The 15,547-nt window shown below is 50.2% G+C and overlaps 1 protein-coding gene across 3 annotated transcripts in view; it reads right to left on the bottom strand.

The window, feature by feature from the left end:
* Nucleotides 1-4,096: 4,096 nt before the first annotated feature.
* LOC143425270 (homeobox protein abdominal-A homolog) overlaps nt 4,097-15,547 on the bottom strand; it is a 31,804-nt gene continuing 20,353 nt past the window's right edge. Inside the window, exons 3-4 of one of the 3 annotated variants that reach the window (XM_076897950.1) lie at nt 4,440-4,792; nt 4,097-4,341 (exon numbers count right to left, since the gene is read on the bottom strand). In XM_076897950.1, the coding sequence (XP_076754065.1) occupies nt 4,291-4,341; nt 4,440-4,792 (404 nt within the window). In that variant the 3' untranslated portion in view covers nt 4,097-4,290. Of the gene's footprint in view, nt 4,793-15,547 lie in introns of all 3 variants that reach the window. The other 2 variants (XM_076897951.1, XM_076897949.1) reach the window with 2 other exon arrangements.

A 15,547-nucleotide genomic window follows, 5' to 3' on the forward strand; every position in this document is an offset into this window, starting at 1 on the left:
TCACGTTCTTCCTATCGCTCCCACTCTTTCGCACGCTCAATATTCCCTTTCTTCCTTAGATTTCCCCTAAAAACGACGCTATCTCGCCTTGATTACGGACGTCTATTTAGTTTCTTCTTTTTTTTTTTTACTTTTTCACTATGTAATAGTAGCTGCACTAACCGGTCTAAAAATTTTTCCTTTCCTCCCTTCGGTTTAACAAAGTCTTAGCTATTTCCTCGCAATTATTATTTTTTTTTCTCGCTTCTTCTTTCCCTATTTAATTGTTTGCTTTTTATGTACTTTTACGTTACGTACGTCATACGTATCCTAATTTTTTTTTCTTTCGTTCTTTACGATACAACTATGAAAATCTTTTTTTTCTTCTTTGCTCGTTTGTCGTTAGAGTACGGTACAACAGATTTTCTTCCCCATTTGTTCATATACATATATATTTATATATATATATATATATATATATATAATATACTCGTTACTTTTAATAATATATAATACGGTATTGTGTACACTATGATTTTACACTGTAAATAGGTAATCATTGGACGATTCGTACAACAGATTCCCCGCCTTCTTGGAAAGCAAATCCTGTGGCTTCTCTTGGTTCGAGTTACGTATATGAGTTTTTCCTTCGTTTCCTTTTTTTCTTTACAATGTTTCAACGATTCGCCACACCTTTCTTACACGCCTCCACCTTGAACGGACAAATTAAAATAATCCTCGAATTCCGATAAAACTTAACGATTCACAGTGAAAACCACGAGCAACGAAAAACGACGCGAAAAGGAAAAAAATTCAACAGGAATATCGAGACGCGGTTAACTACGCATTGTAATTACCGACAGGACAGACTCTCGAGTATAAATCTGTTCTCCGTGAACATTAACTTACGGAAGACCAAACGTAGTTGACGTACGGACGCATTGTTCCAGGATAATCCTCGAGACAATCGACCAACACGCGGCTCGACGAGGAACGCCTTGTACGAATCGCGTTAACGGGGAGGAGAAAAAAATAATTAGGTAATAATTTATATAATCTGAAGTTCTGCGTTTCTCTCACACGATTTCCCTTTCTATAGTCCTCTTCATTCGTTACGAATTCTAAGTAAGTAAATAGCAACAACGGCTTCTCTATATCTATGGAAAAAGGTCTACCCTGACACCAAATTACGTATTTAATGTACTAAGAGTGAGATACTCGTCCGGTGATGTGTCTTTGTTTGCGTTTCAGATCTCTGCGCCTGTTCAATTATCGTACGTCCGTACCCTCCCTTCATCTGGTCAACTTTTCTTCCTTTTCTTCTTTTTCTTACCAACAATTTTCTCGCCCCTCTACCCAAAATTCTGCGCGGCGAACGTCCGTCGCGTCCGTTCGATTTAACGCGCGGACACGCTGCTGTCTCGTAGGCGTTGGGCGAGAGCATGGCAAAGGAAGAGATACTCGAACGCGGAAACAACAAAACAATGTATAAAATGCGAAACGAATTCGAGAAAACAAAACTATACAATTACGCTCTTACTCTCAACGATCTTATCGATGTTCCAGTCAACATGGCGTCGATATAACTAGGATAATACTACGTAAAATTAACAGACGAAAATTAACACGTCGTCGCGAACTGGGTGGCTAACCGTTACTCGGAAGAAAGAAAGAGAAAGAAAATGTCGAAAAAAAAAGAGAAAAAAAAAGACAAACGTAGCTGAAAAATAGATTTCTCTTAGAAGAACGTCACGGTGACGATCGTGGATCGACGTGCTCGCGACGCAACTAAAGGACAACAGTGATCCTCGCGACAGCGTTACGATAAATTATCTTAGATAATATGGAAAACGTGCTGCTTTCGTACAAGTTATCTTGTATTAGTAAAAGCCTTGGCGATACCTCGCGCGATATCCTCTGAGATCTAACTAAAGCGACAAATGAATGTGAATGCTCGTCGACGAGTCAACCCCTCCCAAAACCGACTGCCCGATTCTCCCGATTTCTGTGCCCCATTCGAATGGGGTGGCTTTTAAACCGTTCCGTCCGGTGTGTCGAGAGATCGACGAAATACGCGGAGGAGACCGGTGTGTCCCGCTTTTAAGCGATATTGAAACCTCTCGTTGCACCGCCTCGTGGCCCGCGTGTAACGCGCCTCGTCGCTCACGGTGGCCTGTCAAAATTTCCTCGTAAAAAAATAAACTCTCACGCTTCGACACTCCCCCCTCCCGGAATTAATACTTCGTACTAATTCAAACGTACCGGCAGTCGTTCGGTTCCATAAAAGAGAATTGATCCTTGAAGGTGTACCAATCGGAGCAACGATGCGTTCCACGCTGATTTCTTTCGAACGCCTCGCGAGCGAACATGGGCGATCTGGGTTACAGAGGGATCTGTGTAAAAAAAACAACAACAAGAAAGGGAGAAAAAGAAAAAGACAGAGATCCGCTACGGGCTCGGTTAGAACGGTCGAAGGATTTTTGCGCAACCGAGAGCAGATCTCGCACCGTACTCGGACGCGGACGTCAGAAACCGCAGAAATATTATCGGTAGCGAACGTTAATTCGTCCAATTACGACGCGGAACCTCGCGTAGTGGAAATCGCGGGCATAAACCACGGTTAATTAGCAACTGTAAAAAGAGCTCGCCGCGTAAATGGCATCGATTTGTACCACTAAATTCCTCTCCGACCGAAGAAAGAAGTCGGCCACCGGCTGTGTCTACACGGTTTAATGCGCGCGCGGTCGATTTTCTTCATAATCGATGGAAACCCGGTATTCGAAGAAGATAGCCGTGGTATCCAAGTTCACGATCCCACGAAAGATACGTTCGTTGCGGCCTAACGAGGCGCACGCTCCATTGCCGATCTTTCCCGTTCGCTCGAGACTAATCGTAACGCGAATCGCTCCGCGTTATCGATTTATCCCCGTTCGAGGGAACGAGCTATCGAATCTCGAGCTACCGTGAGAAACTGGCCGATTCGAACTGGCTAGATCGCGAACCTCTTACGTTCTGATCGACCGGACACATTGATCCGGATATTCGGGGCTAAACGGATAGTTAAGCGAGGGAAAAACGTGCAGCTTTTTGATAAAGGAAAGGAGCGGTATTTTGCGGAACGACAGACGGCTACGGGAAATTTTAACGATGGATGGAGGCGAGTGGAGGAATCGAATGGGATTCGAGCAGGGAAATTTGAAAGATCAGGCCCGCGATCGTCCGTGTTCCTCGTCGGAGATGGTGGTGAGAGCAACGAGCTTCGTGTCCCCCTTATCCTTCGTTCCGATCGTTCAAGCGCAATTAGACGTTATTCTTCGACAGCCTCGCTTAATTATACCCCCAACCACCACGATCGCTCGGTTCTTCTCCGTTGGTATTAATTGATCGTCTCGTCGGCGCTGCCGTACACGAGGTCTTCATTGCTATACGGCAGGGCGGGCGTTAATCCATCGGCTTCTGCCTCGTTTAAACTAATTCTAGTCTTAGTCGGTTCCCGACGCGCGATCGTTGGCTCCTGTCTCTCACTCTCTCTCTCTCTCTCTCTCTCTCTCTTTCGTGTACGCGCGTGTTTGTATGCGTCGGGCAGTTATTACGCCAACTCATCGTCATCCCCGCTGTTCATCGCCCGTCAATCGCGATGACTCGTCGCGCAGCGCGGCCGATTAACAATTTATTACATTATACGCTCTAGGAATCAGTCACAGGCTAGGTCTCTCCTTTTGGCCCAGCCAAATAAGTACGTAGTGTGTTTTATTATTAGTAGTATTTCTTTTTTTCTTCATTTTTCTCTCGAGGGTGTGCTTTTTTGCTTCGCTTCTTCCGCACGCTTCGCGTCTCTACTACGCTCTTCCCTTTCTCTCTCCCCAAGGTCCGCGATCGATTCTTCCTTGCGCGTACTCTTCTCGTTCTCCGCGAGAAGGAAGAAAGAAAAAAAAAGGACGAACGAAAGAACGCGCCTATTCGCGCCTCGTTCCTCGCGAGTCCGCTTACTCTCGTCGACACTGTATCTCGTCAGAGAGGGACAATGGCGCGTCGTCGTCGTCGTCGCTGCTCCGAGTCGAATTCCCTCCCCCCTCTGTTTCTCCTTTCGACTCGATGGGGAAAGAAACTAGCGAGAACACCTTATTCCCGGTCGATCGAGCAGGAGAAGTGTCCCCCAATGGTATCTTCGTCCGGTGACGCGAGAAGAGGGAGCGGAACGAGGAGAAGAAGTAGAAGAAGAAGAAGAAGAAGAAGAACGTGGTGCGTGGTTTCTCGCAATTTGTTCGTTCGTATTTAAGGTCCTCCGCGCGTTATGCGACCCCTTACCAGCTACTTCGCTTCGATGTCTGCGTCTAGGCTGCGTCCAGTCTCTTGTATCTTCTTTAAAAGAAAGACAAACGGCTTAGCAAAGTCTCCTATGTGGGCACCTTACTGACCGCCTTCAGAAGATCGCTCTGCGTCTTGTCGAGGCCGCTTACGTGATGCTGCAGCGCCGCGTTCTGCTGCTCCTGCTGCATCTTCGCCTGTTTCTCCGCCTGCTGTTTCTTCATCATCTCCTGCTCCTCCCGTTCCCGCCTTGCCTGCTCGTTAATCTCCTTCACCGCCCTCAGCTCCTTCTTCAGCTTCATCCGCCGGTTCTGGAACCAGATCTTGATCTGTCGTTCCGTCAGGCAAAGGGCGTGCGCGATCTCTATTCGCCGCCGTCGCGTCAGGTAGTGGTTGTAGTGGAACTCCTTCTCGAGCTCGAGGGTTTGGAACCGCGTGTACGTCTGTCGACCCCTGCGCCTCGGACAGCCGTTAGGCCCTGGAAACGTCAGAAACGCAGATTTGCCTAGGTTAGTTTTTTCATGTAGGATTATTTGCCTTTCTTTTAACCCTTTGCACTACCACAGTCAACCCTTGTCGCGGTTATATGCTTACCTAGAACCACCTTCCTTGTCCCTCCGGAATGAACGGATACGCGAGTTCGTAGACGAGCGTCGAGCGAGAACGGATCTTTACTAACGATTGCAGTTTCAAAGCGGAATTTGGAAGAACGAGTTGACTGTTGACTTACCGTGTAAGCGCGTAAGAAGTGCAAAGGGTTGGCTGATTAAATAATATTCACTAGCGGTATATACGTTCGAAAATAAAAAAGTTCCTTCGCTGACGCAGAAGCTGGTCGATCTTGAAGACGAGTTTTGTCCGCCGAAACAGTGCGGTGATTATCATCGTCCGTTTAATTCCTCGGTCGTTAAATATTAATCGGTGCGTCGGCGCTCATAATTTTACCGCGCAAGAATTGGACTGCGCTCGTTCCGGCAGTAAAACGGTCGCAGTTGTTTCGCGTTCCTTCGACCGCGCGAGTTCTTCGTCCGAACGAACCCGGAGAAAAAGTAAAACAGGGCCTACCCGATTACGAACGACGCTTTTCGTTACGTAACGTCCAATTTTTCCCGCGTACCGACCTGCGTTTCGCCTCTCGAGCCACAAATCTCAACTCTCTCCTCGCTTTCTCTTTCGGGGAAAAGAGCCGGCGCACTTTCGGACGGTCAGTTTATTGCAGGGGTTGAACGGGGCAAAAAAAAAAAAAGAAAGGGGGAAGAGTAAGAAAAAATAGAAAGTTTCGGAAAAGTCTCGCGTTCCCATTGTCGGCGAAGCAGCACGAAGGAACCCTTTTTTCAGGAAATCTTTCTTTCGCGCACGGCCAACTTTCTCCGGGCACGGAGTCAAAGTCGTAAAACGGGGTACGCGCAGGGCACGGTTGAATTTTTTATGGCGTTTAGGTAGCTATCGAACTGCATGACCACGCTAACCAGGTAAGGACTGTCGTTCGTCATCTGGTCGTCTAACCGGTCTACCTGAAGACGTTGCTTTTTTTCGGTTGAAGTCAACGAGAGTACAACGTCGCTTACCAACGTCGTAATGCGACTCGAAAGCTAGCCTCTGTCGCGGTATTAGATACACCACATATATTACAGAGGCTAAGTGGAGCCATTAGGAATGACGACCTCGTAGGACCGACGAGATCGCTTCGAGTCTACCTCGTAAGATCGTAAATATCGTAAATATCGCGAGTTTAAAAGCTCGAAGAAATACTACGCGAGCAGAGATTGAAATATTCCAAAGTATACAACTGCTTCGATTATTCGAGGTCTGTGTGGCAGTGTCGGAGGAGAAGATGGCCGCAGGTTGCGCCATGGACGGCCGATAAACCTCTCACGGGCAATTTTCGCAATTGGTTCGAACGTAATTTTACTTTCGGCCGGCGGCGCAGAAGGGTGGGCTCGTGTTTTCAGTTCGTCGCTAAGAAACCGGTTCCACCGCGCAATGAACAGTCAGCCATAATACCATCATTCTCGGGAAGACGCTGAGTGGCCATATTATTGCCTCCTGATGAAGCAAATACGCGCTACCGGCCAATAAAAGATAGCGCAAGATTTTGTGACCGATGCCGACTCCCGTCTCAGAATCGCGCGTTAACCGCCTCTAACTGATTCTCGAAAATAATATAACCACCAGCGTCATCGCCGGAGCCATCTTCGACGCGACCCTTTTCGCCTCACCCTGCTCGTCCTTCGAAGAAAATCCATTCCCGTGCCGGTTTCCCCGCGAAAATGAGGACAAACGACTATCTGCGGAGTTCGCGGATACTCCAGCACCAGAAATCCCTCACAAGAGTCGTTGAATTTTCCCCGGTCGCTATATTTCTCAATTCTCTCGATTCATGAATATCCGACGCGTGTCGTGGCATATTCCGTCGTTCATCAGGGAAAAACAACCAATGACGCGCGACATGACCTATTCCGTCATCTTTTTCTAGCCGTGCAAAAAGAAGAAGAAGAAGAAGAGAAGAGAAATCGCAAGAGAAATCGCAAGAGAATGCAAGAAACGGTGATATTGAATTCAGCATGGCCGTTCGCAACAGTGCGGAGCAGGATTCACCGGGTCCGTAGGCGCGCTCGCGCACAGCCTCCGTCAGGAACTTGCACGCGTTCACGAATCTCCGTTTGTTGAACCGTCTTTCGTCGGTGTGGCGGATACGTGTACGAGAGGCAACGTGGTTTTCCGGCTGGGTTGCGCGCGTGTGTTTCGCTCACGTAGCGAGTACGAGCGCGACCGGTGCAGCCGGAGAGAGCCACAGGGTGGGTTGGCGAAGCTCGAAGGGTGGGCCATAGGTTACCTTGGCAACCGGAGAGAAAACCATTCCATCCTGCTGGCGGCATATCACGCCAGGGGCGAGTCAAGCAGCCAGAAAACCCTTCGTTGCATCCTCCCTGCCGGTCCCTCCTCGGCTGGTCTCGTCTCGCCTCGCCTCTCTCGGCCACCGGTGAACCTGATTGTCCCAGAACTCTTCAGCCGCCATAAACATCCACGAGTGTCGTCGGCTGAGCGTGGGTATTATCAACAATTTCGCTGGATCAAGTTAATGTCCATGCAGAATTTATAGATAATCGAGGCTTCCACCCCTGAGAAGGAAGCTGCCGGACGAGGCTGACAGCTGAGCGTGAAACTCGTTTGGCTCTCGTCGATGGATAATTCATATACCTTTTTCACTCATACTTCCACGGATATACGTATCCAGGATGTATCCAGCAACTTTTTTTTTTTTTTTTTGAAGAACCTATGCGATACACGAGGAGCGCCTACGGGGTGGAATAAAATGTTCGCGAAAGCATTCGCTCGATGAAGAGTTATTTTCAAACGGCCGCTGTTGTCCACCGATAACCCCGATAATCTCACGCGACGCTATTAATGAAAAAGATGACAATGGAAACGCGTAATACGACGCGCCTGCGAGCCTTCCACAATAGATAACCTCCTTACCGGTTTCAACGATCGTTTTCTCCCGTTTATGACCATTCATCCGCGCGTTCACAATGTTTCTTACCAGCCCGATAACAATTCCTGCATTAATAATTGATAATTCATTAATCATAAATGAACGAAGCCACAACAATCGTACTAGGCTGGTGGCTCGAACACTTTCACGCGACTCTGCTCGTTCGCAGGAGGAGCGGAACATTGGCTACGCTGAACACAATGAACTCGTTCATACCGCGTGCGTACGCGCGCGTATCAAAGCGGTCGCGGCACGAATTAAAACTCAATTCGCCATCTCGGACACGTGTAACGCGTGCGGTAACGGTGATTGACGCGGATCCACGCGGATCTCTGCTTACGAATATCCGCTAATTAGCGGCAGGTCGCGAGTGATTTAGGGAGGAAGGGAGTTTATAGTTGACAGATGGCGGTCTATATTGGCAGAGGGCGAGTGCTGAGTGACACGGTGCGCGACAAGGCCTGCGAACGAGAAGGGCGAAGGCCTGCGCCTAATTGCGGCTATATATTAAGTTTAATACCTGGTTTCGGTAGCCGCACGCGGCATCGCCCGTTCGTCGAGCAGACGGGGTTATTGCGGAAGTTTGCCCAACCGCGTCGCCACCCCTACGACGACCGTACCACCCCAGCCAGCCCCGCGCCGCGTCCTCGCTACCGAGATTCTATCAATGCGCCCCGATCGCGCGGCTGTCCTCTAAGTTCGCGAATTTATACCAAATCCGTGGAATCGAACTTTAAACGCCTCGATTACGCCCGATCGTTTCTCCCGGGAAAAACTTATCTCTCGTCCACTCGGGGACTCGAGGTTAATACGCTGACTGAAATAGGGCGTTCTCGCGGGCTACGGTGCACGGAAACTTCGACCGTGTAACCAACTTTATACACCGGAGATGGATTCACTAATGGAGGATTGGTAAGTTATAAGGTTTCCTCTTTTATTAGGGCTAAATAACTTTGCCCGCCGTTTCTTCGTCGCTCCAGACATTTTCCAGTATTCCCGGATTTTTCACAACTTCTCCTTTCCAATGCTTTATGATGCCTTCGAACGAGTTTCATAGTTTTAGTTAGTTGGAGAGTTGGCGGGTAATGGCGATCAGTGACGAAGGCAGAAGGCTGGAAGACGATTCCATATATCGTTGTTAACGTCAAGCGTACGCTTTAACGCGCTTACTTTCGAAAAATTACAATGGACGAATATATTTACTGATAAAATAAATGCCCAGAATAATTATTCCCCATTTACAGATTCGAGTGGTCAGCTTTTATGACACGTGCTTGTAAAAATCATATATTTCAAGTCGTTTGGACAGCTCTAACCACCGCGTCGACGTGCTCGAGGCCCTTCAAATGTTATTGCGAGGCATTCGACATCACGATCGAACGCGCAGGTAGAAAATGCGCCGGGACATCGGGAGACTTCGGCCAGCGTATTTTTCCCCCGGACACACCCTACTACGTTCACACGCGGCGCCGTATCCACCGATCTTCGGTTTCTTTCCATGCTCGGCTCGCCAGCCGTGATAACCAGAGACGCGATAAATCGCTTCCACGGCGGTTAACGTCAGTATCAGGTTGACCATCGTGACCATCGAGAGAGAGAGAGAGAGAGAGAGAGAGAGGGCTGTACCTCACGGGAAACCGATGAAAACGATCCTCCCCCGTGGCGGCTCCACCGTCCGCGATACTTGTCGCTCGTTCATATTTTTATTCGCGTGCGCGGCAATCGTAGAAACGTCGGTTGCGAAACTCCGCTAAATACCCGCGGGAATACCTCGACGTGTTTTTGTCGATATCTCGGTGCAGTTGCCCGGGTGGTTGCGCAACCTGGCGAAAAACGCATGGAAATCGCCGCAAATTATGCGCCGCGCGGCGGGAATTCGCAATCACAAAGAGAAAGGTGCAACGCCGCGGAAAAAAATATCATCCGCGTTGCGTTCCTCTGTTTCCGCGCGCTCGCGCCGCCTTCTACTCGCCACCCCATTTCCAGGGCTTGGAGAACGACGTTGGTCCTTGGAGAGACACGCGCGCGATCCTACCTCGAGCGGGCTGCGAAAGACCAAAGCTAACGGCGAACGCGTCGTCGGGAGGAACGCGAGCGTGGTCGCGATTTGCAATCGGGAAAGCGTAATAATTTTGAGGGGCTCGCAGAAGGAAGGGGAGCGGCGTCAAGTGGAGCGAACTGTCGTTCGCCGTTGATGGCGGAACGAAACGGTGGGCAGGGGCTGCTGTACCGCAATAGCAACGCCGATAGAGAGGGCCAGGTTGTCGTAAATCTGGAGGGGTGATTAAACGTCAAGCGCGCGCCTCGCGCGCGTACTCTCTCCATGTGGTTTCGCTTCTTCTGGTGGTGCCGGTCCAGGGAAACGCGCTCGGAAACAATAACGCGCCGCTTTAACGGCCATTTCAAGTCGCCGCGTTCGCACGGCCGTGTTATCGGGACCGCAGGACTCGGCTGTTATCGCTGGACGAACGGTTTTTCACCGACCATTAGATATCACCGTAGCCGCTTTTGTTTCGTTACGTAAATTCCAGCGCGCTTCGCGCGTTTATTTCTTTGCCCACGCGACACCGTCGTTAACGTCAAAATGCTTCTATGTAATTAGAAGTTCACGTATAGTTACGCAGATACCGTGCGTTTTGAAATACGAGACATTTAATCGGGGTACGTGCACGTTAATTGAAAACGATAACCGCCGTTAAGTACGTATCGTCGAAATTGGCCGACGATATCGTAATAACCGTGCAACCTGATGTATGATTTTCCAACTAAAGCGATGACCGGAAACGAGGGACGAATTCGAACAGCGTATGGCCTCAGTTTTCGCTCAGTGTTGCGAGGGAAACGTACGGCTCGTTTAAAAAGAAACGCGGATAGGCAGCAACGTATACTTCTAGGTTGGAAATATCGAAATGAGAATATCTCGAGCGCTAACGGTTTCCCGCAGTCGGCTGATTACGAATCCGGTCGCGATTACTGGTCCCTGAAATCGTTATATCCACGATGGCCGTTCGGCTGTAGGCAAATGCGCGATACATAATACATGAACCGACGATACACACCGAACGACTGTTTCTGCGACTTTGACGAGGTTGCATTAAGGCCGCGCGGGCGTAACGTAAATCGATTAATATATTATCGTCGGGCACATTGTGCACGGTTTACGTCCACCTCGTTCGGACATGGGGGCCTGGAAATAGAAACGGCGCTCAGCCGGTACGGACGATGAAAGCAGCGACGGGGCATTAGGGAGAGAGAGCCGTGCAGTTTGAAATGGAAACGGGATACGGCCACTGACAGCCGGAATAGCTTCGATCGCCCGGTAAATTCGCGTCCCGAGTTTTATTCGTCGTACGTTTCACTTACCTTGTCGCTTTTATTCCGCATTATTTACGCGGGCCTGAGTTATTATTTCACCGAAAACACCGAGCGCCTCGTGTTCACGGGGCGGTAAACGCGTCTCGTTCGCCGCGTCGCCTACCCGATCTAATGTTATACGCACGCGTTTGCGTGTGCACACGTACATCGTACGCGTGTATGTACAGGGACGAATGTACGCGCGTATAGCTCGCTCGTACGTATCCAGCGTGCTCGTTTTTTCGTCCGCGCGGCAACCCTTCTTCGTCCGTTCCGCTACTAAAAGCGACCCGGGCCGCGGCCGCGCGGAGTAAATTCGCGGATGAGTCATAAAGCGCGCGTAACTCGCGTCTTACGGCCGCGCGGGTAGGGCCCCGAAGCTCGTACCGGCTTCTAACGAGATCGGGATTCGTTAAAATTTCTTCGGAATTCCACGAGCTGCATACTCGCCGAGGCGAGAGCGTGGCGGTCGAGTAATTGGATAGCGAGGAGATACAGCCGCCATCGAGTTTTAATCGCGGAGCGGTTCCGTGTTCGGAAAGCGGTTCGTTCGGATCTACGGGAATGTCTAAACTCGACTTGCATGGATAAGTACGAGAGTTTTACACCGGCCACCGATCGCGAACGGGAAACCAGGCAAGGGGGATGCCTGTCACGCGGTCGACAGACGATTGAAACGTATCTCGTAAACCGAGAGCATCGACATTCCTGGATATCGTTAATGCTTTCCATACTCGATCACGGAGATCTCTTGCCCGGAGAGCGATTCAATGGTAATCTTATCAATTTCGCATGCCCCGACGTTGGCTGTTCGCGTTTTATTCGGCTAATCGAAACGAGTGCAGCAGCGCTTCGTTAATTATTTATACGCTGGATTCTCACGAAAGACTGACTAATGGAATGAGTAACACTGGTTTATTTTTATTCCGCGTTTTCCCTTATTCCAGCCGACGTAAGTGAAATACCAAACCGATGAATACAACAACGGCCGATGGTGTTTTCAGAGAGACTCGGGTATAAATTATTCGACGTTATCCTTTTCTGTTAAACGGTCCGTGAACCTGCCAACAGTCGTTCATATTACGGTATAAAGCGCGAGACGCGATTAGATCGTAGATGGAGCCACCGTCGTTACACACGGGTGAACAGTCACGCTTAAATTAAATAAATAGACTTAAACGGGCGCCCTTTTGTGTACCGATTACAATAATCACCCGTGATCAGCGGCGCGCATAAAATTACCATAAATGAATCTCGTTGGCCGCGTAGTTGGTTATCTCCTCTCGCCAACCTGCCCCGGGCGTTTTCACTCTCGCGTCCTTCCGAGCAGCTGCGCGCCACCGAGGGACTTTTCCTGCGTCAGGATCGCGACGGGCCGCGTATTTTCCTCGATCAGCCGTTATACCTGCATTCCTTTTCTACGGGTTCCACGCACGCACGTACACGCATACCTCGAATGCTAGGCGATCTCATGGGGGAGGGGCTAATCGAAAAAGAACCATCAAGAATCAATGAGGACGATAATTCTAAAAGGGTGCGATCGGTTCCGTGGAAAGCGTCTATGCTCGCTAGATATCTATGCGGGACCGTAAGTTGACCAGAAAAAAGTGCGAGGATTAGCCGAGTAAATCGCGCATGCCCGCCTTGGAACTTGGAAAGGGCGAGAGATAGATGGGCGGACAGAAACGGAGGGAGAGAGAGAGAGAGAGAGAGAGAGAGAAAGAGGAGTGATCGCGACCATTTTTCCCAACCCGGTGTCGCTCCCAGGGAACCGGAGAGAGGAACGAAGAGCCATCCGACTCGTTCGGTCTTTCTCTAGCGGAGGCTGCAGTGACCCGAGACGACGATCAAGCGATTCGTGGGTCGTGGCTCGGGCCGTATCTTCTCTCCCGTTCCCCCGTTAGCGCTGGCTGTCTACATTTTTCACCGGCTCGAGATTTTATTCGCCCGCAGTGCCGCGAAATTAAGCCGTTTTGAGATATTTATGAATGGATCCGGTGGAGACCCGGCCGCTCGAACAAAGAGGGACAACGCCGCCGCCCTCGCCCTCGCCCTCGTCCCACCAGCCGCACCACAATTTGCGACTGTTGTCAAACTAGGCGCTGCTGCTTTTTCGTTCGCGGGATCCCTCCGTCTGCCTCTCCACCCCCTCGTCCCACCGTCACCCCCTCGACATTGTCTATGGAATTCCTCGGACGAAGCCGGACAGCATATCTGCTATATGATGTCACGTATCCGAATACATTAGTCGCCGGTCAGTACGGTGGCTTTTTTTAGACGACGGACGGACGGGGACGTGATTAAAAGTTAAAGTCGCCGCGGGCCTCGTTGACACTTTCGGCGAGACCAGCGAGCTGGACCCTCTCGAGCGCGTACGTACTTCGTCTATCGCACGAATATCGACGGCACCTCGCAACGTGCGCGACGAAACGATCACGCTCGTGTTAAATACCGCGGCTTTTTTTCGTTTCGTTATGAAAATTACGTTGACACGATTCGGTGCTCCATTCGCCGACCGAAAGCTTTGCGATAATTCACAGCCGCTCCGAGCCTGTCCAGCCACTCTATCCAACCGTTTGGCAAACGATCGAGAGAAGTAACAGGCTCGAAATGTCCGCGAGAGAGACGTGAGAACAAGGATCGCCATTATTCAACAGCTGCGTAAGCACCTTATCTATTCATGAAACCAGTCGGTCGCTCGCGTTCCGGATTCTACGGCCGGGTAGCAATGGCGTACCAGCGGAGCTCGACAATACACGCTCGTGGACGCGTGGGTGGCGGACAAAGTACGCTTCTTTCGAATTTCCTGTCGCGGTGATACTCTCGTCATCGACATCGCGAATTTTGTACCCCCGCCTCGAATAATCCTAGTAACCGTGGCGGTTATTTACGGTGTTGAGCGCGACAAAAGGCAAGAGGGATGGTTGCGATCTCACGTGGAAGTAGACGCGAGGGTTCGTCCGTCCGCAGCTAGCCTAAAAGCAGCCTCGAGGCTGGTGCGTTCGCTTTTAAAAATTACCGATCCCATATGTACCCGCGTACATACGTCGTCCGGTTCGTCTGACTTACGGTTCAGACATTCTCGAGGGGAACCAGAGCAAGAAGCGAGAGGAAAACACGTTGGGCTGCGAGCGGTTGCGACGTGGGTGTCTTTAATCTGTGGGGCGAAGGAACGAGAGGAGAAAAAGGAGGAAAGAGGGGAGAAAAGAAAAAAAAGAAGCAAGAGGTAAATGGCGAAACGATCTCGCGGGAGGCCATGCGTACAGGTGCTCACGCACTCCTTCGTCACGCGTGAGTGTGCGTAGCTACGGCCAGCTTCCATCAGGACCGGCAATAGGCTTAAATCCCGATTGGTTGGGCAGCTCGTTTCGCTACGGTGTGCGAGCGTACGTACCTGTGCGCTTCGACGCGCGTGCAAGGGTGTGTGGAAGAAAAAGGGTGGATATATATGAGGATATACCGTTCGTATATATACGGGGTGGTAATAAAGGATTCCGACAAGGATGGATGGTGAGAGGGGAGAAGTCCGCTCCATTGTTCCCGGTGGAACCCAAACGTCATCCATAAGGGTGCCTCCCATTATCTGCCGTGTATCTGCCTCACGCACACGGATCCAACCGGTAGGGACACCGTACACAGCCGTACACACGCGTACACATAGAAGCGAACACCAGCGAAACCGGAGAGATCGGCTCTCTGCCCAGATGCGCGACATGGCGGTGCCTTTCACGGTGTGTGGAACCGTATCTACATGGCGGCCGACTGTGCAGCTATTCCTCCTCCGGCAATAGGAGGCTCTAATCTCCCTCGAAATTGTAAAGTTACCTTGGGAGCGAAATTTATAAGAGGTCCAACCCGGCTGACGCGGCACGAGTTGTGCGCACCACCCCAAAACACACGCGTTCCCCACGAAAAGAACACTCGCGACGTCGCGTCGCGTCGCGCCGATTATTCCATTTGTTTCCACCGAACGGTACAGCGAAATTATGGCTGTTTACAAGACGACCGGAGAAAGACGAGATGCGTGTACAAATTTTTCCATTTCGTCGGGCGGGCGAAAAAAAAAGGGGGAAAGGATAAAAGCGGAGAGTGTAGCGGCGCGCGTGGGAAAGAATTTCCATTATTCGACCACGTGAAATCGCGGTAATGCGAATGCAATAGGAGAGCGCGCGAATTTCATCACCGACTGCGCGACCGAATTGCAAATGTTACTGGAAGTGACGCAAAGTCGTCGAATCGTCGATGCTCGCTAGCAAATTCAATACATCCTCGTCGATTGCGACACGTTATTAACGCGTTAAGTAATTGGCATATGTCGCTACGCGTAACCCGCGTTTTTCGAGCCTAGTATTGAAAGAATTCGAAAAACAGTATACAGTTACGCACTAGCACGTGCGGCTTTCTCCATCG

Source organism: Xylocopa sonorina, chromosome 7, assembly GCF_050948175.1.
Source record: "Xylocopa sonorina isolate GNS202 chromosome 7, iyXylSono1_principal, whole genome shotgun sequence".
Lineage (NCBI taxonomy): Eukaryota > Metazoa > Arthropoda > Insecta > Hymenoptera > Apidae > Xylocopa > Xylocopa sonorina.